Source organism: Scyliorhinus torazame, chromosome 18 (genome assembly GCF_047496885.1).
Source record: "Scyliorhinus torazame isolate Kashiwa2021f chromosome 18, sScyTor2.1, whole genome shotgun sequence".
Taxonomy (NCBI): Eukaryota; Metazoa; Chordata; class Chondrichthyes; order Carcharhiniformes; family Scyliorhinidae; genus Scyliorhinus; species Scyliorhinus torazame.
Window position 1 is genome coordinate 141,176,187 of NC_092724.1, and position 27,151 is coordinate 141,203,337.

The following is a 27,151-nucleotide window of genomic DNA, read 5'->3' on the forward strand; positions in this document are numbered from 1 at the left end:
GTTAATGGACTTTTGAATGACTCACTGCATTTTACAGCCCCGCCCATCCTATGAGAGGGCACTAAAGCTCCGCCCATAGGAAATGGATGGCCTTGTAGACTCCTTTGGAAGCCTACTGGGGTCCACAGATCTCAATTTGATAAACTTTGTTGTAGTGGAACAAAAGCAAATTCCATTAAACAGACTTCTAATTGCCTTACAAAATTGAGCTATTACTGTGGACATCAAGTCGTATTCATCTTGCTATTATTAACCGCTGCATTTCAATCCAAGTCTTTATTATCACCAAACAGCAGCGAATAAAAACATATTTTTGTTGTTATTTTAATTAGTATATTAGATACATACATAGAACATACAGTGCAGAAGGAGGCCATTCGGCCTATCGAGTCTGCACCGACCCACATTAATCCCTCACTTCCACCCTATCCCCGCAACCCAATAACCCCTCCCAACCCTTATGGACACTACGGGCAATTTTTAGCATGGCCAATCCACCTAACCTGCACGTCTTTGGACTGTGGGAGGAAACCGGAGCACCCGGAGGAAACCCACGCAGACACGGGGAGAACGTGCAGACTCCGCACAGACAGTGACCCAGCGGGGAATCGAACCTGGGACCCTGGCGCTGTGAAGCCACAGTGCTATCCACTTGTGCTACCGTGCTGCCCACATATTGTTTCCATCACGGTGGCACAGTGGTTAGCACTGTTGCTTCACAGCGCCAGGGTCCCAGGTTCGATTCCCAGCTTGGGTCACTGTCATTGCGGAGTCTGCACGTTCTCCCTGTGTCTGCATGCATTTCCTCCCAAGTGCTCCGGTTTCCTCCCACAAATCCCGAAAGATGTGCAGGTTAGGTAATATGGGCATTCTGAATTCTCTCTCTGTGTATCCGAACAGACTCCGGAATGTGGCGACGAGGGGATTTTCACAGTAACTTCATTGCAGTGTTAATGTAAGCCTACTTGTGACAATAAAGATAATTATTATTTCCAACATGGCATCATTACCCTGACATGACGTTAGCTTACAGTTCAATAATGAGGTTGAGACATAAATAACTCCCAACTGAGGCGAAGATCCTCAAGAATGCATAAACTGACGAAAAGACCTTATTTAAAACACTAAGAAATGTTATTTTTTAAAATTGAAACTCAACATTTCCATTCCATTGTCACTAGATTATTGTGCTCTTCTAAACCTCATCCCACCATTGACAACCAGCCCATGGTCTTTGCTCTAGTCTTCCCATGCCAAACATCTCGACCACCTTCTTTTTAAGGCCACCCTTAAAACTTACTTGTATGATACAGCTTTTGGTCATCTCCCGTAATATCTCATTCTTTGGTTTGCCATCCATTTTTGTGTAATTATGCCTTTGCGATGTGCTTTTGGATGTTTTTCTGTATAAGGGTGCCAAATAAATGCAAGTTATTGTGTCATTTCAGAGATCACCCCTTATGAAAGGTTTGCCCACATAAGTAAGCCCCGGGCTCGATTCTCTGTCGGCGGGATCCTCCGTTTCGTCGGCAGCGCACTCACGCCCGCGGATTTCCCAACGGCATGGGGGTGCCCACAATGGGAAACCCCGTTGGCTGGCTGCCGGGACGGAAAATCCCGCTGCCAGTGGGGGGCGTGCCGCACCGGAATACGGGTGCGGTGGGACGGAGAATCCCACCCCTCGTAATCCAGAGTAAATTGCCACTTCCAGGATTGGGAAGCAGGGAGTGGCAGATATGCATGGAACTAAATCTCATGAGGTTGTGGAAGGCTGCTCGGTTTCAGGAAGTTCCGTGAGTTACACGGTAGTGAAAATCAGTAAAAACTGATCAGGAATGTTTTTGAAAATCTAGAGGAAAGAGGTTCCATGGATGTTCCCCAAAAGCCCTATCCTAACTTGAGTGGAAGAACAGGAGATAGTCTTCAGGAACATTCTATTACCCAATTTCTTTTCAGAATTCCCCCAATCTTCCAGAAAAGTTATGGTGGGAGACCAGGATCCGAGGAAATGTATCCCCAGGTATACAACGAATTAGATTACATTTCAATGACAACATAAAATAATTTTACGAATGCACATATTTCAAACAGAAAAAGACAAATCCTTGTCAGTTTCTTTTAATTTAACAAGGACAGTATTTCACCCATTTTCCCCACAGCTTCGGGCTAAAGCATAAATAAAAGCTCAGCCTTTTCAAGCAATCTCAAGCATAGTCTGGTCCACAATACAATTACAAGAGCCTGACTGGAACACAACAGAGAGGCTGACAGCACTGTGTGGGTGCTGTAATTTCTCAGCAGGGTTCACAGGAGGCTTTGAATTCTGGCATCATTCTGCATGATTGGGTTTGGTAAGGAGGATTATTATTTGAAAGGTAAAAAAAAACAAGGTGCATTTTTGTGTATCTGACTGTGCGATTCTTAAATGTTTTGAATAGAGACAGGTATGAAAATACTTGCATTTTGATAAAGGCTTTAAAAATGGACTCTATTGTTGTGGCTGCACAGTCACTTTCTTATTCCCCTTGCGATTTGTCACAAATGCACATGTTGTGTTGGTTTGGAAAGAGGATTTAGCAGGGCTTTGATTTCTGGTGTTACAATAATTTGTGTGTGATCTTGTTTTGTTTTTTTGTTTTAATTGTCATTATAATAATGAAGTATAAGTCTGTGCCTCTCTGAGCGTGGTAGGTATCGCATGTGCACCTCTGTTCAGTAGAGTCGATATGTGGAATGTGTGTGCATTTACTGGTGTGCTAGCCTAGTCAAATTTGTATGCATCCAAAATACATATGTATTGCCGTCACCTTATTTCACACTGTAAAGTCAGTGCAAAATTGATTGATACATAAACAATTGAAATATTTGACTGAGGGAAGTGCTTGACTGAGTGTTGAGAGATCTTCAGAATTGATTGTATTATCCTGCTTGTGCAATGCCTTTTTCCGCAGTGGCTGAAAACTATAAAGAAGTCAGTAGACACTGCATGATTAGGATGAGAAGTCAAGGAATCAGTTCTCACACTCAGTGCTCACTGTAAGTCAGTAACTAAAGTGCAAAATTTCACATCAAACAAAGAATGAAGGGAGCGTTATGGGGATTTTCTTTTGAAGTAAACGATTGTCAGAATCTGAAAGCCTTCCCTGAGACAGTGGAGGGTGTAGCATCTGCATTTCCCTCTAAGGGAGAAATCGATAAATATTTCAAAATTGAAAAATTAAGGGATGTGGGAAAAGGTCTGGGGAATGGGTCTGTGGACAACACTCAGAAGCCAGCATGAAGTATCAAATTGCTGTTCTGTAAAATTTGATGATTTTAATCCCACCCGCCCTATCCCCCCGCTGCCCCCACTCAAGGAAGGGTTCGATTATTGGCCATGTCACACTCACTTTCCCTCCATCATGGGTGGGATTCTCCAGTCCCCCCGCCGCTGATCAATGGGATTTCTTATGGAAGCCACCCCGCGCTGCCGGGAAACCTGCAGGCAAGGGAGCGCTGTAAGCGGGTACAGAGATTCCCAACGGCCGGAGAGTTCTGGTCTATGTGTGCGGCCAAAATCCAAAATCCAGAAAATGTAGATTTTCCACAATGTCCACTGGGGAGAAAGTGACTATTTACCAAGTCTCTTAATGGTTTAGGTTCTTGAAGAGTTAATCTGAAGCAGGTCTTTATTTCCTGATGGTATTTACTTCCTTGTTTTATTCTCTCTCTCTCTCTGCCTCGATATTTCTCTTCTGTAGTTGTGCCTCTTAGTAAGGGTGGCAGGTGAACCGTTTGTTCTGCAGTCGAGCACTTGGCCAGGAATACTCAGGCACTGTGAAGATCTTTTTACCGTAAGTGGAATACTTTGTGCGATTTTTAACATTAGCAAGATAGCAAGTAATTGGTGATTCTACACAACCAGAAGGCTTATAAAGCAGGTTTGCTATTCTTAGCTTGGCTGTGACTCAAGTAAGCTTTTTTGATGCTCATCTGCATACCATCGAGTACCTATGTTTGCAATCAACCAAGGCTCCTGCCAAAAGAAACTATGAATTTTAGACAAGCAATTGTGTTACTTTATTGAGTTACTTAATTAATAAAATTGTAACTTAAGTAGTAAACAATATTGGTGTACCAATGTGTTGTCTTGTAAGTGGCAGATTGTGTGTCCACACCTATGGTTCGTCACAAGACAATTTCCTAACCTCAGCTAAGTCATCAGGGTTTAGTGTGGAGTGGAAGTTTGCAATTTCCTGACGGGAAAACGAAGGGAAGGTTTCTTGCCCAGTTAATTCTTGTGCTCTGCCAGCTCTGGAGAGATATTGACACGATGTCAAGGAGATGCCTGCTAACTGATTCTATTGACTGAGGCATCTGGGCAGTCCTGAGATTTGCCTAAAATCTGGTAAAAACTGAAGTTAGAGTGGAGATTTGTATTATAGTCATCAGTTATTAATCGTTGATGCAGCTGATTGAATGAAATGGAAAGTTAGTTCAGCGCTATTACATAAGTTTGTGATAAGAATCCTAATTTCAAAGTGTTAATATTGAATTCATTCATCTTAGGTACATACATATCTGCCCGATGGCATGTCATATACTGTGGAGGCCAAATCACTGAGCGTCTGTAAGATAGAGATAGATTGGATCTTGATTAATAAGGGGGTCAGGGGTTATGGGGAGAAGGCAGGAGAATGGGGATGAGAAACATATCAGCCATGAGTTGATGGGCTGAATGGCCTTAATCTGCTCCTGTATCTTATGGTCTTATGGGATATCTTTGGTCTGTCATTCTATTTCTAAATTGCACTTTGTAATACATTTTCATTACTGCTCAGGAAAACATGTTGATGTCTACTGAAAGAAAAGTATTCCTGGGGCTGGGACAAGGTGGACCAGATACATTGCAATATTCCCAACAACAAACGTATACTACTCAATCCCTACTGGGTGATTTTGGTTTACTTTGATCTGTGTTCTTGCCGCCTCTTGGAGCGAGACTGAAAAATTATATCGCGATAGTGTAGAGCGCTGTTTTCAACGTTTAAAACAATGATCACCTTTGACAAGAATCACAATAAGCAGAGCTGTCTTGCGGTGCCATTCATAAATGGTAAATGATTGCCTTAGTGTGAAAGAGAAAGGAAACTAAGTAACCAAATTTGATTAAATAGTTCACAACTTGGACACTGCTATCGGAGTAAGTTGATGAGAATGATCAATCTGCCGCTGCCCACTTGCAGGAAAGAGGGCAACCAACTCGGGATACATTCTGTCGTAACACTGGAAACCCTGCAGGTTCAGTTTTGAAAATATAAGAAGGAATAGTTAAATTTAGATAGCAGGGATTAAAATGTCCAACAATCAGTTCAAATCAACATTCGGATTGCTTTGTCACCACACCCACTTGCCTCCGAGTAGGTCACTCTTACCCTGAGGAAATGCCAGAGATTTGATCATCCTTCAAATAAAAATAAAGTACCGCGGATGCTGGAAAACTGTGACGAAAACAGGAAATGCTGGATAAACACTGCAAGTCTGGCAGGATCAGTGGAGAGAGAAACACAGTTGTTGTTTTGAGTCCATTTGGACTCGAAACGTTAACTGTGTTTTTCTCTCTCCACAGATGCTGCCAGACTTGCTGAGTTTATCCAGCATTTCCTGTTTTCGTCACAGTTTTCCAGCATCCACAGTATTTTATTTCTATTTTTATCCAGCACTTCCTGTATTGGTCGCTTTTCCTTCATTTGACTGATAAAATTATGTAATCCTTTATACAGGAATTATGCAGGCATGGTAGCACAGTGGTTAGCAGTGTTGCTTTACAGTTCCAGGGTCCCAGGTTCAATTCCCAGCTTAGATCGCTGTCTGTGCAGTAATTCTTTGTATAGGTATTATGCAGGCAAGGTAGCACAGTGGCTAGCACTGTGGCTTCACAGATCCAGGGCCCTAGGTTCGATTCCCAGCTTGGGTCACTGTCTGTGCAGAGTCTGCATGTTCTCTCCGTGTCTGCGTGGGTTTCCTCCGGGCGCTCCCGTTTCCTCCCACAAGCCCCGAAAGATGTGCTGTTAGGTAATTTGGACATTTTGAATTCTCCCTCTGTGTACCCGAACAGGCGCCGGAATGTGGCGACTAGGGGCTTTTCACAGTAACTTCATTGTAGTGTTAATGTCAGCCCACTTGTGACAATAAAGATTGTTATTATTGAATTATTGAGAAATTAACCCAATGTGTCACCTTAATGAAGTAGCCAGATGCTATTCAGAATTAATCATTTTAAAAGCAAATTTGAACCTTTGAAATGCTTTCATGGCAGCAAACCTACCTCCAGCTCTTCTTGGCACAGCAGACATCCATGTTGCAGATCTGTCGAGCATTGGCTATGTAGCCTTGGAAAGATCTTGCACTTACAACTATATTAGATGGAGAGCAGCACACACACAGCACAGGTATTGATTTGGATGTCAATTAACTTAATTGTAGAAGTGTGGACAATCTGCTATTAGAACTAAAAAGAGAAAATATTGGGGATCTTCACCAGTTGTGGAGAGAAAAATGGTTAACCCTTCAGGTCGGTGACCTTTCACCAGAACTCCTAAAGTTCATTGACCTGAAACATCAACTCCATTTCTCTCCATAATTGCTGCCACACCTGCTGTGCGTTTCCAGTATTTTCACAACTTATTTCAGATTTCCAGCATCTGCCGGATTTTACTTTTGTGCTAATAACCAAAAGTTACTTCATTCAAATTATCTGTTACGGATACCCACCAAGTTTCCACTTTGCATGTTATTTGCATAGCTTACTTCAAATTCAACTTTTAATATAAAAACAAAATGTGACTTCACATTCTCAGGAGCAGACTGTATAGTCAGGACTGATTCTTTCCGGTGTTTAGTTACACTTACAAAATAAATGTTGCATAAATCTATGAAAAATCCTTAAGACATTAAAGTAATTCCTTTCCAGCAAATATTTATGTTTACATTACAGAACATTAAAAAGCAACCATTAATTACTATGTATCTGAGACAATGACCTGGATTTTATGGTCAGCAGTGAAGCTACACTACACGTCATTGACCTCAAAGAAACATGCCCACAAAGATCTTGTGATCGCTGACGCATGGATTTCCCCTTTCTCGACATCAGTTTGAAATTGATGCCAAGTCAAGGGGCATCTCCTTTCATTCAGCAACATAGGCCAGCTTTACCAGCTGTTCACGCCGGCGGGATATTCCGGTTCCTTGCCGGCACATGGGTATCCCGGCAATGTGGGGTGCAGTCTTCAGGTTCAGTAATGGCAGCATGTCGAAATCGCTAAAGAATAACAATGCTGTATAAAATAGCAGAGCTGAATCACTTTATCAGTACTGATTTTGTGAAGTAAACCTTGAATGAAATAAGCCCAAATGAAGTTGGACATGGAGCATGATAAAGTGATTGTTTTTGGGAGATCTATAGATTTGCAATTTACACAGTCAGGACATTATTCCTTTTAAGTCCTATCATCTCTAGACAGAATGTTAAAGAGGTATCAATGGCAGCTGTGGATCGGGATTTAAAGGAGAAGAAGGAAATTATTACTATACTACATCGGCAATTTGCACATTCCTCTGTCCATAGCTTGAAGATTTTGTTAAAGGATTCAGGGGTACTGGATGAGAAATACAATAGACTTGTCAAGAATAATAATGAAAAATATGGGGCGGGATTCTCTAATCCTGCGGCAGGGTGTCCATGCCGTTGTAAACGCCGTCGCGTTTTATGACAGCGTGAACGGGCCACTGCCAGGACTAATTCTGGCCTCTACAGGGGGCTGAACTGTGCGCCGCGGGATCCGTGCATGCGCAGCGGCCTCCTTCTACCCGCCGGCCCCAATGCAACATGGCACAGGCTACATGGGCCAGCACGTAGGAAAGGAGGCCCCCAGCCAGAGAGGCCGGCCCACCAATTGGTGGGTCCCGATCGCGGTCCAGGCCACATTGGAGTCCCCCCCCCCCCGGGGTCAGACGCCCCCCCCCCCCAAACAGGCCGGCATCCGACCCTTCAATGCCACGGTTCCGCTGGCTCAGAGCAGGATAGAACGCTACCGGCGGGACTCGTATTTTTCCTACGGCCACTTGGCCCATCCGGGCCGGAGAATCGGCAGAGAATCACATGCTGCCGTCGGGGCGGCATGGCCCGCTCGCGGGGATTCTCCAGCCCAGCCCAGGGCTGGGAGAATCCCGCCCATGATATTTGTAAAAAGTACATGAGGATGCCATCATGACCAGGAGTGAGAGACTTCCATGGGTGAGAGACTTTGATAAAATTATAGCGATGGAAAGGGCTGCACGGCGGCACAGTGGTTAGCCCTGTTGCCTCACGGCGCTGAGGATCCAGGTTCGATCCCGGCTCTGGGTCACTGACCGTGTGGAGTTTTCACATTCTCCCCGTGTTTGCGTGGGTTTCACCCCCACAACCCAAAGATGTGCAGGTAGGTGCAATGGCCATGCTAAATTGCCCCTTAATTGGAAAAAAATAATTGGGTACTCTAAATTTTAAAAAAACTATATCAATGGACCTCAAATATGGGATTAAAAATATTTTCCTCTTACATTTTGTAGACGACATTTTGTGGGCGTAGCAACTAGCTTTAGTCTGTCAATGGAAATATATGGTAAAGACCAAAGAGTGATTATTGATAATATCGTGAACAGATAGGAACAGGGTCTGGAGCACCAGTTAAATTCTTAACAGGCAATAGAGGAGAATTTACCAATAATGAATTCAGGTGTGTGTGTAAAAAATGGAATAGTATACCAATGCACACAGCCGCAGCAACAAATCCTTTTAGCAATGGGATATGTGAGAAATGCCGTGATTGACAAAATGCTCCGAAAAAGTTTAGCTGACTACTTGAGTTGTGAATTGACAACTACTTTAGCTTGGGCAATACATGCAAAAATACATGCTCAAGATTGTTGGGGACTACAGCCACTATCAATTAGCTTATGGCAGGAATCCAAGGATACCTTCACTGCGGGACCAGCCCCTGGCTTTGGAAGGGACCACTATTAATTCAATTTTTGCAGCTGGTTTGAACGCCATGTAGGCAGGGAGGAGAGCATTTAAGGTGAAGGTTTCAGGGGAAAAAAATCAGGAGGGCTTTGGTGTATTGAATCAGGCCATCAGAGATGGATTTTAAGCCCAAGGACATGGCATATTATAAAAGAGAAGGACAGAAAGTATGGAGAAACCAAGGAAAAGTATCGGCACTTATGGTAAAATAGTAATCTTGAAACATGGTAACCAAACCATTGAGTACCTTTCAAACTGCTTGCTGGTACAAATTACATATTGACAATCTGAATAGAGAATGGAAACTGAGGATGCCCATGCATTTCACACGCATATATGCTGCACTTGTCTCTACCAAAAGCATCCTAGTCTGTGTCTTCACATCCAGGCTTGTGAGTTTCTCTGACATTAGCTTCTGTACAATCGGTCTCTTCATCCAAGTCATTGATATTGATTGTAAATAGTTAATGGTCCAGCACTGATCTCCCCCCCCCCCAACCCCCCCCCCCCCCCCCCCCCGGCATACCACTATTTACAGCTTGCCGAACGGAAAAAGACCCATTTATCCCTACTCTCTGCCAGTTACACCTCATTCAAAAAGGTGTAACTTTCACAAGGGTCTTTACAGCCAAACCAACAGCATAAGAGTGGAAGCTGACGGGCTGGGAGATCTTCAACATTCACCCTAGAGGGATGCATGGAATCATTGAAACATATGAACTTCCAGGTTTATCTGCACATATACAGGCTCCAGAAGTCGCTGTCATTTTCAGAGGGTAATTACAGTGAATGATGACAGTTTCAGCATCATTTCTACCACAACACCCAGGCCAATAACTCTTGGCCGGTAACTTGTACTGTGTACCAAAGGCGATATCATGAATATCAAACAAGCTAGCAGATAGAGCTCGTAATAATGCTAGCATGGCAACCGTTTGTATTTACCAGTTTTGGTTTCGATTGAGCCATCCCTTAGAATTCTTTTTTAGCTTCAGAGATTGCCATGGTACTACCAACAAGAGCCTGTGACTCCTACCTCCTTTGTTCTCTTTTATTTCCCTTTCAGATCCTCCTCCCCTGGCTCCTCCTTCTCATGTTACTTAATTATGCCTCGTTTTATTTCCCTCTTCTCAGGTACTTTGCCCCACTACCTGCTCTCCACCCCCAAATATGCCTACCCTAAGCATTCAACATTCCTCATCTCCTTATTTCCCTGCAGCAATCAGAGGTTTGACCGGGTTAGGTAAACCCACAGCTTACCTTTATGTTTTTCTTGCCATTCTGCAAAGGGCCCATAGAATTTTGACACTAAGGGGCAATTTATCACGGCAAGTCCTCCTAATCTGCACATCTTTGGACTGTGGGAGGAAACCGGAGCGCCCAGAGGAAACCCATGCAGATACGGGGAGAAGGTGCAAACTCCACACAGTCACCCAAGGCCAGAATTGAACCCGGGTCCTTGACGCTGTGAGGCAACAGTGCTAAACACTGTGCCACGTTGCCACCCATATGGATGCCTTCTTTTGAGCAACTCCAACTGTCCTATCTTCTCTTGCCAGCTACCTCACCCAGCATATCTGCCGAAGGCTGATCTAACTAGCCCTCCCATTACTGATCCCACGACAAGGGTAGCATGATGGCACAGTGATTAGCACTGCTGCCTCACAGTGCCAGGGATCCAGGTTCAGTTCAGGCCTTGACTGTTTGTATGGTGTTTGTATGTTCTCGCTGTGTCTGCGTGGGTTTCCTCCGTTTCGGATGCTCTGGTTTCCTCCCACAGTCCAAAGATGTGCAGGTTAGGTGGGTTGACCATGCTAAATTGCCTTTTAGCGTCTAAGCATGTGCAGGTTAACCACAGTTACGAGGATAGAGTGGGGGAGTGGGCTTAGGTTGTGTGTTCTTTCAGAGGGTCAGTGCAGACTGGATTGGCCGAATGGTATCCTTCTGTACTGCAAGGATTCTATGGATCTATGGACTCTGTGAGTAGATCAATAATCAGCGCCAACCATCTTCCAGAATGGCTGTCCATTTATGAGCTTCCTGATTTCCCTGCATTGTTATACCTTCCACCATTTACTTAATCCAAAACTGTTGTGATGGCGATTTGACCCTTTTGGCTGAAATCTTAGTCTGTCCCTTTATTTCTCTGGTATCTTCTTCTCCACTAAATACCTCCCATCTCATTTCTCCTTTAACATCCTTGTGTTCTACTGATCACCAAAGCACTATTGTGAGTTTCTCACTGAGATATCATTGTTTTACTACTTCCGTCGTCTTTAGAACTGATATCTTCCCATCTTTGATGGTTTCCACCATCGTCTTAACACACTTTGCCCTCTCTCCCCACAGCTCACTAGCCTCCTGCCCTTCCTTATCCTCCCCTGCCAAAACCGTGCATTGTTCATGTTTATTCTCAAATTTAAAACTAATCCCAGTTTATTTCTCCTACCAAATATCTCCTTAAACCCATCTTCCGTGCTCCCACCATCCTCGCCTCCAAAAGTAAACATGAGGAACTCATAGACCTAGCAGTCACATAGATTGAGACCGGCCATTTATCTGCCCCAGCTGCATTCCTTTCTTGGCCTAGCTCTTATCTCCTCTTCTCTAGTTTCTCTCCTATTTATCCTTGTGCCCTTTTCAAGTTCACCTTGGTCATGTGCTTTAATGTGAGACCGCTGGGAACCCAGTTTTCCTTTCTGCTCCCCCATTTTAGCTGATATTATTAATGGTTCCCTCCCCTCAAATATTGCCCCTCTCCCTTTCAAATCCGCCATCATCCTTTTAAACAAAAAAGTTTATTTGACCCTTCCATCTGCAAACCAACACCCCATCTACAAACAAGGGGCGGGATCCTCCGACCCCCCGGCGGGCCGGAATTCTCCGGCGCCGGGGTTTTGGCAAAATGTCCTGCTGAGTCCCATGGAGCGGATTCTGCACCACTTACGTTGTGTGGGTTCCGAAGCCACAACCCACAAACAACCATGCGCATTGCAAACGTTGAGTACCGCATTGCAACTCTTCAAGGTCAGTGAAAAGACGCTCGGGAAATGTTACTTTAATGGGAGGTAAAGGGACATTCGGAAAAAACGAAGAAGTCGATCTTCATTTCACCAATGGCAAAACCAGACACAGGTGCCAAAATTACGCATTTTCACCTTCTACCACTGCTTCGTATGTCTGCAAGCTGAGACAAGTTTTGCCTTTTTTCCAAGCAGACAGTAATCATCCAGATGAATATGAAAATGTTATCGCAAATCATCTCTACAGTTCATCGAATGATGAGTACACTCATCGTTTGCATCATCTTCTGCTCTGATCATATACCCACCCAGCTCCTGGTGTGTAGTAACAATGTCCTGACTCATCCAGATTGATGACTAATAAGAAACTACAGTAAAATGACAAGCAGAATACATACATAATTAGTCTGAAACTCCGACACAGAAATATTTTTCTGTTATCCAGCCATGCCAATAGGCTTTTTATATACATATGTCTAATTAATTGATGACACATGGCATTGTCACCGTGAGTTAGTACTTTTATAACAATGAGTTATCATTTCAAGTCACATTTACCAGGAAATTGATTCATCAGCAGTGGAGGTGGTTTTGGTATTGGGCAGCATTGAAACGGAGCCTGGGGGCGCTTCCAGCGCCGAGAAAGACCCTACTATTAAACAGGACACTGTTCTTTTTGCAGGCCTCAGCGGGAAGGCCCAGCTGAGGATGCACTTACCTTCATTTCCTGCACTGAGGAGCTCCACTCACCAGTGCATGAAGAGATCCGAGCACCCCGATCTCTTGATCCCCCAATGCGACACCCGGGCCCCCCAATGCCCCAATTTACTGAGTAGAGCATCCTTGAGCCCCCCTCACAAGGACAGGGCACCCCTGGGCCTGATCCCCGGCATGAGCAAGATGCCACTTGGGAACTTTGACACTGCTAACTTGGCACCTTGGCAGTTCCCCATCAGCAGTGTCAGGGTACCACCCTGTCCAGAGGCAGACCACCCTGGGGCCTCCGATTGCCTGGGAGACCCTCCCCCCCCCGGCAGCCATTAGATCGCACCCTTGGATTTGGAAATGCACACAAAGGGATCTTAGTACTTTCAAGGGTCCAGGAGCACTGCACCAAACAGAACATTTTATGTAGATCTTACGGTCTGAGGTTACTCGGACACGAGTCTAAATTAGGTGTTTCATTAATTTTTTGTTGCTTTCCATTGGCATGTTTATGGTCATTTTTCCTGTTTTTGAGCCCATGTTTCCTACCTTTTCAATTCTGATTTACTGCTTTTGAAACTTTGAGCCAATGATGAAATAGTGATGAGAAAAGTGAGACTATGGAAAATGTTATATATAGCGCCCAATATCAGCGGAAGAGATTCTGTTCTCTTTGTCTCCTTGCACACTGTGATTACCTCCCCACCTGACCACTGAACCATTACAGACAGACATAGAAGATGGAGAGACTAGGAACTGGCACAATTCCTTAAGGATTCCAGCGTATAAGATAAGCTCCTATTTATTGAGACGCATTATTTACAATCTCTGGGGAGATGATGTATCCATCTCAGCAGCTCATCTGATGTGCCACAAAAGTCCACATCTGGGATGTCTTGTTAGGCTGCAACCAATTAACTGAGTGGTTAAAGTATTCCGACCTGAGCCAGAGTTCCTCATGACCCCCCCATTTACGGAATGCAGATTCTGCTGAATACCAATCGCTGCCATGCGCCTAATCACACTGCTCCTTCCCCCAAGCTAACGCTACCTACATACTTTCCTGATCCGTTCGTTTCCCAGTTGCCCCCAGTCCTTCGTCACTTACCTGCGGTCCTTAACAAACATTAGCCACAGACCAATCCTAACTCATGCTTCACTGCAATCTATTGATCTCTGTTGCTCACTAACCTGATGGAAGTGAGGCCTGAGGCCCAATATCATAATTTATTTTCAGGGGGAAATAATGGCATAGTTGCCACGTCACCGTGGCAGAGGCCCATACAAGCTAATGGGTACAACACCCACCATGGTGGCTCCTGGAATTTAATGTCAAATAATGATGCTGGGATGTAAATATATAAATATCTATAACTATACAATGGTGCCCATTACAACTATCAGCGATTGCCATCAAAACCCATTTGTTTCACTGATGCCCTTTAAGAAAGGAAATCTGCCATCCTTATTGGTCCTGCCTACATGTGGGGCTGAATTCCCCGCCGTTGAGATTCTCCATTTTGCCGGCAGCCTGAGGGTTTCCCGACCGCGAGGGGCTGCCCCACAACGGAAAACCGCAATGACCACCCGGCGAAAATGGACAATCCCGATGGCGTGAAACCCCCCCCCCCGTGATTCCAGACTCGCAGCAATGTGGTTGACTCACAGCAAGCCACTCAGTTCAAAGGGCAATTAGGGATGAGTAACAAAAGCTGACCTTGCCAGCGAAGCCCACATCCAATGAAAACTACAAACAAAATCAGGCCTCGGGCACAGGGATTGATCTGTCTGCCCAATGATTGATTCCCCTGAATTTTGAGGCTAGACTTTCGAACAATGATGAAACCTTCAAGTAAAAATTTTAACCAAAGCATTAAAAGGCACAAAATACAATGGATACTTTTGACCACGTTATTGTGAAATATTTAACATTTTAAAAAGTTTTTGTTTTGTTTAAATCCCCATTTTAGGTATTAGAGATTTCAGTTACTGAAGAAAACAATTGCAGCTAAAAAAAATATTCAGAAAGCATTTTGAGAAATTTGCGGGAATCCAGTGGCTAGATTATATGTTCTGCGTCTACATATAAAATAGCAGCTATTCAATGTCACACAGTGTGATACCTTTAATATTGAAAGTACCAATCACAGCACTACCTCCAACAGTAACAGATCATTATAATAAGTTTTCAATGAAACCCGTACTTCACATGCCAAGTATAATATATAATGAATGTGTATATATTTGTACATCTATAACCTTTAACTTTTCCTTTTCTAGTCTTGATTCGTCATGGATGTAGTAGCCTCAGATGACAAGGAAATAAAGGACCTAGATGAGGATTCAATATGGGACCTGATTGAGAGCCAGCGCCACATAATCACCAACAAGGTTCGGCCCTGCCACGTCACACCCTTCTTGCGTCAGTGCCATGTAATTGGGGAGACAGATGAGGAAGAGATTCTTTTTGCTCCTCACCTTAAACATCGGTGTATGAGAACCGGTAAGTGCGCATTTCTGAAAATTGTGGGAAAAAAAACTAAATTAGCTTTGCTTGCTCAGGAGCAGAATACTTTCCATTTCATCAAGCACTTTTAGGTTAGATGTGGCATAGTTGGATACATTAGTGAGGCACTTTTCATGTCAGCCATCCTTCAGTTTCTCTGAGTGCAACTGGCAATTTAGTGCCAAGTTACAGCCAATTATGTGCTGTTTTGAGACTGCCAAAATCTCATTCTACAGAGAGATTTGCGGCTAATACACAGTCTGAGCGGGAGTTAAAAACGTAGGCCCCAGATGTGAGAACCCTTTGTTTATACCCAGCGCACAATCTGATCCTCTTGTTGCAAGTTTGTAGAAGGAAGTCTTTATTTGTAACGTTCTGCTGACCCAGCTATGCATTCTGGTTCTGATGAAATAACTGAGACCTGCTTGTATTCTGCGGCCCTATTGCGCTTTTGCCGCAATTCAGGTTGTCAATCCCGGATTTAACAGATCACTGTGATAGGAAGGCTGAATGACCTTTTCTCATTCAAGGTTTCATGTTCTAAATTCATGGAATGATCCATCAGATTTCACTGGAAACAAGCCAGGAATGGAACACTGATGTACACCCCCCCCCCCCACCCCTTCCTAAACCACAAACATTAGGATCAATCCTGCCTGTACCATTGGCCTGTCGAGGTCAGCTAACCAGTGGGATAAAAATCATTGATCTATGGGAGGAGCGGAGTCAAATCATTTGAAATGGCGGCAGTTTTATTTATTTTATTTTTTTTAAATATATTTTATTCAAGATTTTTTGGCCAAACATAACAGTACGTAGTGTTTCTTTTAAACAACAATAAAGCAATATAAATAACAGTGGCCAGTTTTAAACAAATAAATAAATAATATATGAACAGAAACAAAAATCAAACTAAATGGCAACTGCCTGTTCAAAAATAAATACTCTCCAAAGATATAATCCAACAGTCCAATATACATTACCTAAAACAAGTGCCTATACATGTACAATAACATCCCTGAGAGTCTGTCCGGTTCCTCCCCCGCCCCCCCCCCCCCTCTCCCCCTGGGTTGCTGCTGTTGTCTTCTTCTTTTCCATTCCCTCTATCTTTCTGTGAGGTAGTCGACGAACGGTTGCCACCGCCTGGTGAACCCTTGAGCCGAACCCCTTAGTACGAACTTAATCCATTCTAACTTTATAAACCCTGCCATGTCGTTTATCCAGGTCTCCACACCCGGGGGTTTGGCTTCCTTCCACATTAACAATATCCTGCGCCGGGCTACTAGGGACGCAAAGGCCAACACGTCAGCCTCTCTCGCCTCCTGCACTCCCGGCTCTTCTGCAACCCCAAATATAGCCAACCCCCAGCTTGGTTTGACCTGGACCCCCACCACCTTCGAAAGCACCTTTGCCACCCCCACCCAAAACCCCTGTAGTGCCGGGCATGACCAGAACATGTGGGTGTGATTCGCTGGGCTTCTCGAGCATCTCGCACACCTATCCTCTACCCCAAAAAATTTACTGAGCCGTGCTCCAGTCATATGCGCCCTGTGTAACACCTTAAGTTGTATCAGGCTTAGCCTGGCACACGAGGACGATGAGTTTACCCTACGTAGGGCATCAGCCCACAGCCCCTCCTCAATCTCCTCCCCCAGCTCTTCTTCCCATTTCCCTTTCAGCTCATCTACCATGATCTCCCCCTTGTCCCTCATTTCCCTATATATGTCCGACACCTTACCATCCCCACCCATGTCTCTGAGATCACTCTATCCTGCACCTCCTGCGTCGGGAGCTGCGGGAATTCCCTCACCTGTTGCCTCGCAAAAGCCCTCAGTTGCATATACCGAAATGCATTCCCTTGGGGCAACCCATATTTTTCCGTCAGCGCTCCCAGACTCGCAAACGTCCCATCTACGAACAGATCTCTCAATTGTGCTACCCCTGCTCTTTGCCATGCTCCAAATCCCCCATCCATTCTCCCCGGAACAAACCTATGGTTATTTCTTATCGGGGACCGCACCGAGGCTCCCGTCTTTCCCCTATGCCGTCTCCACTGCCCCCAAATTTTCAATGTAGCCACCACCACCGGGCTTGTGGTGTATTTCTTCAGTGAGAACGGCAACGGCGCCGTCACCATAGCTTGTAAGCTAGTCCCACTGCAGGGACGCCCTCTCCAATCTCTTCCACGCCGCTCCCTCCTCTTCTCCCATCCACTTACACACCATTGAAATATTGGCGGCCCAGTAGTACTCACTTAGGCTCGGTAGTGCCAGCCCCCCCTGTCCCTACTACGCTGCAAAAATCCCCTCCTCACTCTCGGGGTCTTCCCGGCCCACACAAAACTCATAATACTCTTCTCGATTCTTTTGAAAAAAGCCTTCGTGACCACCACCGGGAGGCACTGAAACACAAAAAGGAATCTTGGGAGGACCACCATTTTAACCGCCTGCACCCTCCCTGCCAGTGACAGGGACACCATGTCCCATCTCTTAAAGTCCTCCTCCATCTGTTCCACCAACCGCGTTAAATTAAGCCTATGTAATGTACCCCAATTCTTGGCTATCTGGATCCCCAAGTACCGAAAGTCCCTTGTTACCTTCCTCAACGGTAAATCCTCTATTTCTCTGCTCTGCTCCCCTGGATGCACCACAAACAACTCACTTTTCCCCATGTTCAATTTATACCCTGAAAAATCCCCAAACTCCCCAAGTATCCGCATTATCTCTGGCATCCCCTCCGCCGGGTCCGCCACATATAGCAACAAATCATCCGCATACAGAGATACCCGGTGTTCTTCTCCTCCCCTGAGTACTCCCCTCCACTTCCTGGAACCCCTCAATGCTATGGCCAGGGGCTCAATCGCCAGTGCAAACAATAACGGGGACAGAGAACATCCCTGCCTCGTCCCTCTATGGAGCTGAAAATAATCAGACCCCTGTCCATTTGTGACCACGCTCGCCATCGGGGCCCTATACAGCAACTGTACCCATCTGATATACCCATCTCCAAAGCCAAATCTCCTCAGCACCTCCCACAAATAATCCCACTCCACTCTATCAAATGCTTTCTCGGCATCCATCGCCATCACTATCTCCGCTTCCCCCTTTGGTGGGGGCATCATCATTACCCCTAGCAGCCTCCGTATATTTGTATTCAGCTGTCTGCCCTTCACAAACCCAGTTTGGTCCTCATGAACCACCCCCGGGACACAATCCTCTATCCTCGTTGCCATTACCTTGGCCAGAATCTTAGCGTCCACATTCAGGAGGGAAATAGGTCTATAGGACCCGCATTGCAGCGGGTCTTTTTCCTTCTTTAGGAGGAGCGATATCGTTGCCTCTGACATAGTCAGGGGCAGCTGCCCCCTCTCCCTCGCCTCATTAAAGGTTCTCATCAGTAGCGGGGCCAGCAAGTCCATATATTTCCTATAGAATTCAACTGGGAATCCGTCTGGTCCCGGGGCCTTCCCCGCCTGCATGCTCCCAATCCCTTTCACTACTTCCTCCGTCTCAATCTGTGCTCCCAGTCCTGCCCTCTCCTGCTCCTCCACCTTAGGAAATTCCAGCTGATCCAGAAAGCACATCATTCTCTCCTTCCCATCCGGGGGCTGAGCTTCATATAATCTTTCATAAAATGCCTTGAACACTCCATTCACTCTCTCCGCTCCCCGCTCCATCTCTCCCTCCTCATCTCTCACCCCCCCCATCTCCCTCGCTGCTCCCCTTTTCCTCAGTTGGTGGGCCAGCAACCTGCTCGCCTTCTCCCCATATTCGTACTGTACACCCTGTGCCTTCCTCCATTGTGCCTCTGTATTACCCGTAGTCAACAAGACAAATTCTACATGTAGCCTTTGCCTTTCCCTGTACAGTCCCTCCTCCGGTGCCTCCGCATATTGTCTGTCCACCCTCAGAAGTTCTTTCAACAACCGCTCCCTTTCCCTACCCTCCTGCTTTTCTTTATGTGCCCTAATAGATATCAGCTCCCCTCTAACCACTGCCTTCAGCGCCTCCCAGACCACTCCCACCTGAACCTCCCCATTATCATTGAGTTCCAAGTACCTTTCAATACACCCCCTCACCCTTAAACACACCCCCTCACCTGCCACTAATCCCATGTCCATTCTCCAGGGTGGACGCTGTTCTTTTTCCTCCCCTATCACCAGGTCCACCCAATGTGGAGCGTGATCCGAAATAGCTATAGCCGTGTACTCCGTCCCCGTCACCTTCAGGATCAGTGCCATTCCCAAAACAAAAAAGTCTATCCGTGAATAAACTTTGTGGACATAGGAGAAAAACGAAAACTCCTTACTCCTAGGTCTACTAAATCTCCAGGGGTCTACTCCTCCCATCTGCTCCATAAAGTCCTTAAGCACCCTAGCTGCAGCCGGCCCCCTTCCGGTCCTGGACCTCGATCTGTCCAGCCCTGGGTCCAGCACCGTATCAAAATCTCCACCCATTACCAACTTCCCCACCTCTAGGTCCGGGATACGTCCTAACATACGCCTCATAAAGTTGGCATCATCCCAGTTCGGGGCATATACGTTCACTAAGACCACCGCCTCCCCTTGCAATTTGCCACTCACCATCAAGTATCTGCCCCCACTATCCGCCACTATGGTCTTTGCCTCAAACATTACCCGCTTCCCCACTAGTATAGCCACCCCCCTGTTTTTTGCGTCTAGCCCCGAATGAAACACCTGCCCCACCCATCCTTTGCGTAGTCTGACCTGGTCTATCAGTTTCAGATGCGTCTCCTGCAGCATAACCACATCTGCCTTAAGTTTCTTTAGGTGTGCGAGTACCCGTGCCCTCTTTATCGGCCCGTTCAGCCCTCTCACATTCCACGTGATCAGCCGGGTTGGGGGGCTCTTTACCCCCCCCCACCCCTTGTCGACTAGCCATCTCCTTTTTCAATCCAGCTCCTCACCCGGTTCCCACGTAGCCGTATTTCCCCCCAACGGCGCCCTCCCGCCCCGACCACCCCACCCCATACCAGCTCACCCTTCTCCCCAGCAGCAGCAACCCAGTTAACCCCCCCCACCCCCCCCCACCCCCCCGCTAGATCCCTCACTAGCGTAATTGCACCCCCCATGTTGCTCCCAGAAGTCAGCAAACTCTGGCCGACCTCGGCTTCCGCCCGTGACCTCGGCTCCCACTGTGCGAGGCCCCCTCCTTCCTGCTTCCCTGTTCTCGCCATGGTTACCATAGCGCGGGAACAAAGCCCGCGCTTCCCATTTGGCCCCGCCCCCAATGGCCGGCGCCCGCAGCTCCTCCTCCTCCCTCCCCCCCTCCCCCACGACATGGGGAAGAGAGAAAAGTTACAGGGTCGCAGGATTAACAACTTGGGAAATCATCTCTTCCCCCTTTTCCCCCTCTTCACCCCACATATTCGCCCCACCACTTTGTCCCAAACATTCTTTTTCTAGCCCGCTTATTCCAGTTTCTCCTCGACAATAAATGTCCACGCCTCTTCTGCCGTTTCAAAGTAGTGGTGTTTCCCTTGATGTGTGACCCACAGTCTTGCCGGCTGCAGTATTCCAAATTTAACCTTCCTTTTGTGCAGCACCGCCTTGGCCCGATTAAAGCTTGCCCTCCTTCTCGCCACCTCCGCACTCCAATCTTGATATACGCGGATCACCGCGTTCTCCCACCTACTGCTCCGAGTTTTCTTTGCCCATCTGAGGACCATCTCTCTGTCCTTATATCGGAGAAATCTCACCACTATGGCTCGAGGAATTTCTCCAGCCCTCGGTCTTCGCGCCATAACTCGATAGGCTCCCTCCACCTCCAACGGGCCCGTCGGGGCCTCCGATCCCATTAACGAGTGCAGCATCGTGCTCACATATGCCCCGACGTCCGCCCCTTCTGCACCTTCGGGAAGACCAAGAATCCTTAAATTCTTCCTCCTCGCATTATTCTCCAGCACCTCCAGCCTTTCCACACACCTTTTGTGTTGTGCCTCGTGCATCTCTGTCTTCACCACCAGGCCCTGTATGTCGTCCTCGTTCTCAGCAGCCTTTGCCTTCACGACCCGAAGCTCCTGCTCCTGGGTCTTTTGCTCCTCCTTTAGCCCTTCAATCGCCTGTAATATCGGGGCCAACAGCTCCTTCTTCATCTCCTTTTTAAGTTCTTCCACGCAACGCCGCAGGAACTCTTGTTGGTCAGGGCCCCATATTAAACTGCCTCCTTCCGACGCCATCTTGCTTTGTGCCTGCCTTCCTGGCCGCTGCTCTAGAGGATCCACCGCAATCTGGCCACTTTCCTCTCCTTTTTCCATCCGTGTCCAGGGGGGATTCCCTTCTGGTTTACCGCACAGTGTTTTTAGCCGTTAAAATTGCCGTTGGGGCTCCTATCAAGAGCCCAAAAGTCCTTTCCACCGGGAGCTGCCGAAACGTGCGACTTAGCTGGTCATCGCCGCACCCGGAAGTCATCGGCAGTTTTATTTTTAAGCATATTTTTACTATTATTGAATATTGGTCCTTCAACTAGTCACTAGTTAGAAAATGAATTAATTAGTCTAGGCGTTAAAGATCATTAATGTGTTTAATTTTATCTCCAGGGTATATGCTCGATCTCTTAAGAACTCGGGGAAAGAAAGGAGGTGTTGCCTTTCTGGAGTCTTTAGGGTTTTATAATCCTGAAATTTATACATTAATAACCGGCAAGGAACCCACCAGAGATTGTAGCAGCATACTCGGTAAGGTTCATTTCTTAAGCACATTCCTCTTCATCATGTTAGTTATTCCCATTGCCCACTCGCAATCAGACCATGCACTAACTGTGAGAGGGTATGATCTTTCATTGAATTTCCACTGACATTTTTCTGAACCAACTTCTATGTCGAACACAAGAATTGCTCTGTATGTCTCTCTCTCACTCTTATCTGACTGCTGGCCAGAATGTGACACTGGAAGATCCCACTGAGGTGAGGGGCTGGCAAATTCCGGCCTCAGTGTCAGCTAGGCTCAGTTAGTAGCACTGTTGCCTCTGAGTCACAAAGTTCCTGGTTCAAGTCCCACCGCAGGTCATGAACACGTAAAATCAAGGCTGACACTCCAGTGCAGTACTGAGGAAACATTGCACTGGTGAAGGTAGAATCATAGAATCCCTACAGTGCAGAAGGAGGCCATTCGGCCCATTGAGTTTGCACCTACCCTCAGAAAGAGCATCCTAGGGCAGCACGGTGGCACAGTGGTTAGCATTGCTGCCTCACGGCGCCGAGGACCCAGGTTCGATCCCGGCACTGTCTGTGTGGAGTTTACACATTCTCCCCGTGTTTGCATGGATTTCGCCCCCATAACCCAAAAAAGATGTGCAGGCTAGGTGGATTGGCCACGCTAAATTGCCCCTTAATTGGAAAAAATCAATTGGGTATTCTAAATTTATTATTTTTTTAAAAGAAAGAGCATCCTACCTAGGGCCACTCCCCTGCCCTATCCACACAATGCACCTAACCTTTGGACACTAAGGGGCAATTTAACATGTCCAATCCACCTAACCTGCACATCTTTGGACTGTGGGAGGAAACCAGAGCACCCGGAGGGAACGTATGCAGACACGGGGAGAATGTGCAAATTCCACACAGACAGTCGGCCAAAGTCGGAATCGAACCCAGGCTCCTGGCGCTGTGAGGCAGCAGTGTTAATTACCGTGGCGTCGGTGTTTTTGTCTTTTGGATGAGCTATTAAAGTGAGGCCCCATCTGCCTGCTTGGGTGGATGGGAATGATCCCATGGCTCAATTTTGAACAAGATCACGGGAGTTATCCCTGGTGTCCTTACAATAGAACAGATTAATATCTGCTCAATATCATAATGCAGTTTGTGGCAGGTTGCTGTGTTCAAATTAGCTGCTGTGCTTCCCACATTACCACAGTGAGTATTTCATTGCTGTAAAGGCCCTGATATGTCTGGTGATTGAGGAAAGCACTGTCTAAATGCGAGCCCTGTTTTGTGGAAGTACCATGCATCTGTCTGATATTCCAATATAATGACGGCTGTAATTAGCAATTCTGCTGACTCCTTGTTAACCCAAGTTCCATCATCTGGTGCTGCAAAGTCCTGCAATCAGGAAGGTCATCGTGTAAATAAATTACTACTTGTTTTAATCCAAAATCTTAATTTTTTCTATTCATATAGTACAAACAAATAATCACACAACGTAGTGAGAAAATATTAGTAACAGTGCGGAAATAGGCCTGAGCTGCCATCTATTTCATGTTGTCATATGCAGATAGGCTCTATTCAAGAAAGTAAATGAATTGGGGGGGGGGATTCTAACATTTCACATTGATGGATACAATATAAAGGCCTGTGGCTTCCATGAAGTGGCAATCAGAGTTGGATTGCCATTCCGTTTCTACCTAGTTATTTTGAAATGAAGCTGCTCCTTACTCACCGGGCAAGAACAGTGTCGTTCAGCAGGTACCTGGGGCCTTGTGTTGAGGGTTAGGAAACCAAGGTCCTTTTTTTTGACAGCACTAGCTGCCGTGAATTAAAGGTCCAGCCACTTTAAGAAGCTAGGGAGAAGGAACATTCGTAAGGTAAATGGGTAGAATTTGAGTGTGGGGGAGCTGGGCAGTGGGGGGGGGGGGGGTCACGTGGTGAGAAGGATCAGGTGGTCAGTGGGGGGGGGGGGGGTTGTCAGGTGGTCAGGGTTGGTCAGTGGGAGGGGTGGGAAAGGTGGTTGAGGGGATGGCAGTTGGAGTTTGGGGGGAGGGGGAGTCGCTTAGTGGGGGGGGACCCACTGTAGTTTAGGGGTTAGTCATGGGGGGGGGGTTAGTCTGGGATATCCCATGGAGGGTGGGGGAGGCATGCGGTTGGGGTCAGAGGGGTAGAAGGGAGGGGGTGGTCAGTACTACAGTCAACCAGAAGTTAGAAGTGGTTTTAATTCTGTGAACCTTTTCTGGGTTTCCATTACTGCAAATATCATAAAATTCCTACAGTGCAGAAGGAGGCCATTTGGCCCATCGAGTCTGCACCGACCCTTTGAACGGCCACCAAACCTAGGCCCAATCCCCCGCCCTATCCCTGTATTCCCACCCAATCTTTGGACACTTAGGGATAATTTAGCATGGCGAATCCACATAACCTTCACATCTTTGGACTGTGGGAGGAAATTGGAGCACCCGGAGGAAACCCACACAGACACGGGGAGAATGTGCAAACTCCACACAGACACCCGAGGTCGCAATCGAACCCAGGTCACTGGTGGTGAGAGGCAGCAGTGCTAACCACTGTGCAACCATGCCGCATGACACTGAACCAAAGCAAGTTTGTGATTTATATCTTACTTTTTATATCTTACTTTATGATGGTTCCCCTTGTGGGGCAGTTGCACGATAGGCTCCTGGAAAATTGTCCTGCAATTCTTTACTTGGGATGGGTTCGCCAGCACATCTTTGGGGTATGTCCCAGTTATGATGCCTGGAGCTTGGAAATTGCCATTGTATTTGCCTTATTCACTTTTGAAATTTTTTTAATTCGCTCTTGGGATGTGGGCAGTGATGGCTGGGCCAGGATTTGTTGTCCATCGCTGAGGGCATTTCAGAGTCAACCACATACCACATTTCTATGGATCTGGAGTCACAGGTAGGCCAGACCAGACCAGGGTATGCACAATCGACAATGGGGTCATGGTCTTCATGAGACTTTTGATTCCAGACTTTTATTGAATTAAAATTTCACCATCTGCCAAGGTGGGATTCGCACCTGGGCCCCCAGCACATTACCCTGGATCTCTGGATTACTCGTCCAATGACATTGCCTTCCCTAAAACATTGGTTCCGCTGAGACATTCTGGGAACGGTATCAGCCTTTACTTCCCAACAATTAGGCTGAACTCCATTTTCTGATTAATAAGCAACTGGTTATGTTCTGTTTGTACTTTGTAGTAATCTCATCATACTACGTCCCTGATCCTGGTGACAGAGTTGCATGCACAAGCTCATATTGCCCCCTGCAGGTACCTTGTGTTACTCCAGCATTTTAGAGGACATGCCTGCTCAATGCAAATTCTTCACCAGATTAGAATCTCTCCTCACAAAGGATGCACCATTTACAAATATCTTCCCTGTTGCCTAACAAAATATCTTGACAAGCAGCCTGAAGATGAGAGTGCCCTTTTAATGGGAGCTTAGTAAGTTGTTTATCAAACTGCAGCAACAACCTCTTTGCTTTGTTTTAATAATAGTGGTCCCTTGTTAGGATGCAAAAACTCACTTTGGGATATTTATTTTCTCCCCTTTCGCCTGTTTCCTTCCCTGAATGCATTAGATCTTGCTGCGGTGTGGTTTCAAGTGACCATTCATGATTTATCAGCTGAGACAGCGAGGTCAGCAGACTATTTGACTGACTAAAGCATTATTACTGAGCCAAATTCTGCTCTCACCCGGTATGCACACACATCCACTTATAGCACAAGTCACTGAATAGAAATCAGGAGTGGGAACTCCCAGCAGATCTTCCCTCCATCGAGACCAATTATAACGTTTTTAATGCTGCCTGGCTAAACTCAGCTAGCTCAGCAAACTGGGAATCACAAATAGGCTTGGGAGAAAGATAATACCAGCTTTCTAATCCTAATTGCTCAGGGATTGCCAGGAAAAAGGAGGGGGCAAAAATTGTAATTTCGCTGCACAGAGCATCTTTAAACATCTATTCAAAAGATGGGATAACTCTCATTTTGACAATCTCTGGATAATCTCTTTCCCTTGCATTTGCAAACTTATAAAAGTATATCCTTCCTCTCCTTTCTTCACACTACATGGACATACCCCTCTCTTTACTGCCTGGTTCCTTGTGATTAGTTGTTGTGTCACAAAAGCAAATTAATAATCATCTTTTCAGGGCGGCACAGTGGGGCAGTGGTTAGCACTGTTGTCTCAGGCCGCCCGGGACCCAGGTTCGATCCCGGCCCTGGGTCACTGTCCATGTGGCGTTTGCACATGCTCCCCATGTCTGCATGGGTCTCACCCTCGCAACCCAAAAGATGTGCAGCATAGGTGAATTGGCCACACTAAATTGTCCCTTAATTTGGAAAAATACAAATTGGGTACTCTAAATTTATTTTTTGAAACAATCATCTTTTCACAAGTGTGTTTGTATTCACATCCCATCTTGACACACTTGCAAAGTTTTAGCTAAGTTACTTAGAAGCAGCTTACGGCAAAATTGAAATTATATTAAAATAAAAACAGAAGATGCTGGAAATACTCAGCAGATCAGGCGGAAAGACTGGAGAGGACAATCGAGATAACATCTGAGGTTAAAGAGTTTGAGCTGTAACAGGTTTTAAGCAAGTACAGAGGCTGGGGGAGGTGAGAGGTAAATGAAAGGCAGGGCCTATGATTTGGTGGAAGGCAGGAGAGATTGAATAGCTAAAGGGACAGTGGTGCAAGACAAAATGAGGCGGAGATAGGACAAGTGAAGAAACAAAAACTGTGTCCAAAGGGAGTGTGAATGGCAATAGCAGAATCATTACCAATCTCTGCTGCCTGAAAAAATGGGGGCAGAGGTACGGGCTGAAATTTCAAAATTCATTGTGGAGTCCAGAAGGCTTCAAATACCTAATCACTCCTCAACCTAACGCTGAGCTTAATTGGAATAGTGTAAGAGCCCGGGAACAGAGCGTCAAGGTGGGAATGGGGCAGAGAATTAAAATGAAAATCAACTCGAAGCTTACGGTCTGCTTGTAGACTAAATGGAGATGTTCTACAAAGCAATCACCCAACCTGCGTTTGGCCTCCCTGGGTGTAGAGGAGAACCCATCGTAAGTAGTGAATACAAAGAACAAAGAAAAGTACAGCACAGGAACAGGCCCTTCGGCCCTCCAAGCCTGTGCTGACCATGCTGCCCGTCTAAACTAAAATCTTC

At 46.1% G+C, this 27,151-nt stretch overlaps 1 protein-coding gene across 5 annotated transcripts in view; it reads left to right on the top strand.

Moving 5' to 3' along the window:
* The window catches only part of card14 (caspase recruitment domain family, member 14), a 159,896-nt gene that overhangs the window by 51,892 nt on the left and 80,853 nt on the right, over positions 1–27,151 (top strand). For 3 of the 5 annotated variants that reach the window (XM_072483487.1, XM_072483491.1, XM_072483488.1), the window contains 3 exons: positions 3,741–3,833; positions 15,055–15,277; positions 21,839–21,976. In XM_072483487.1, coding sequence (XP_072339588.1) covers positions 15,067–15,277; positions 21,839–21,976 — 349 coding nt within the window. In that variant the 5' untranslated portion in view covers positions 3,741–3,833; positions 15,055–15,066. The other 2 variants (XM_072483489.1, XM_072483490.1) reach the window with 2 other exon arrangements.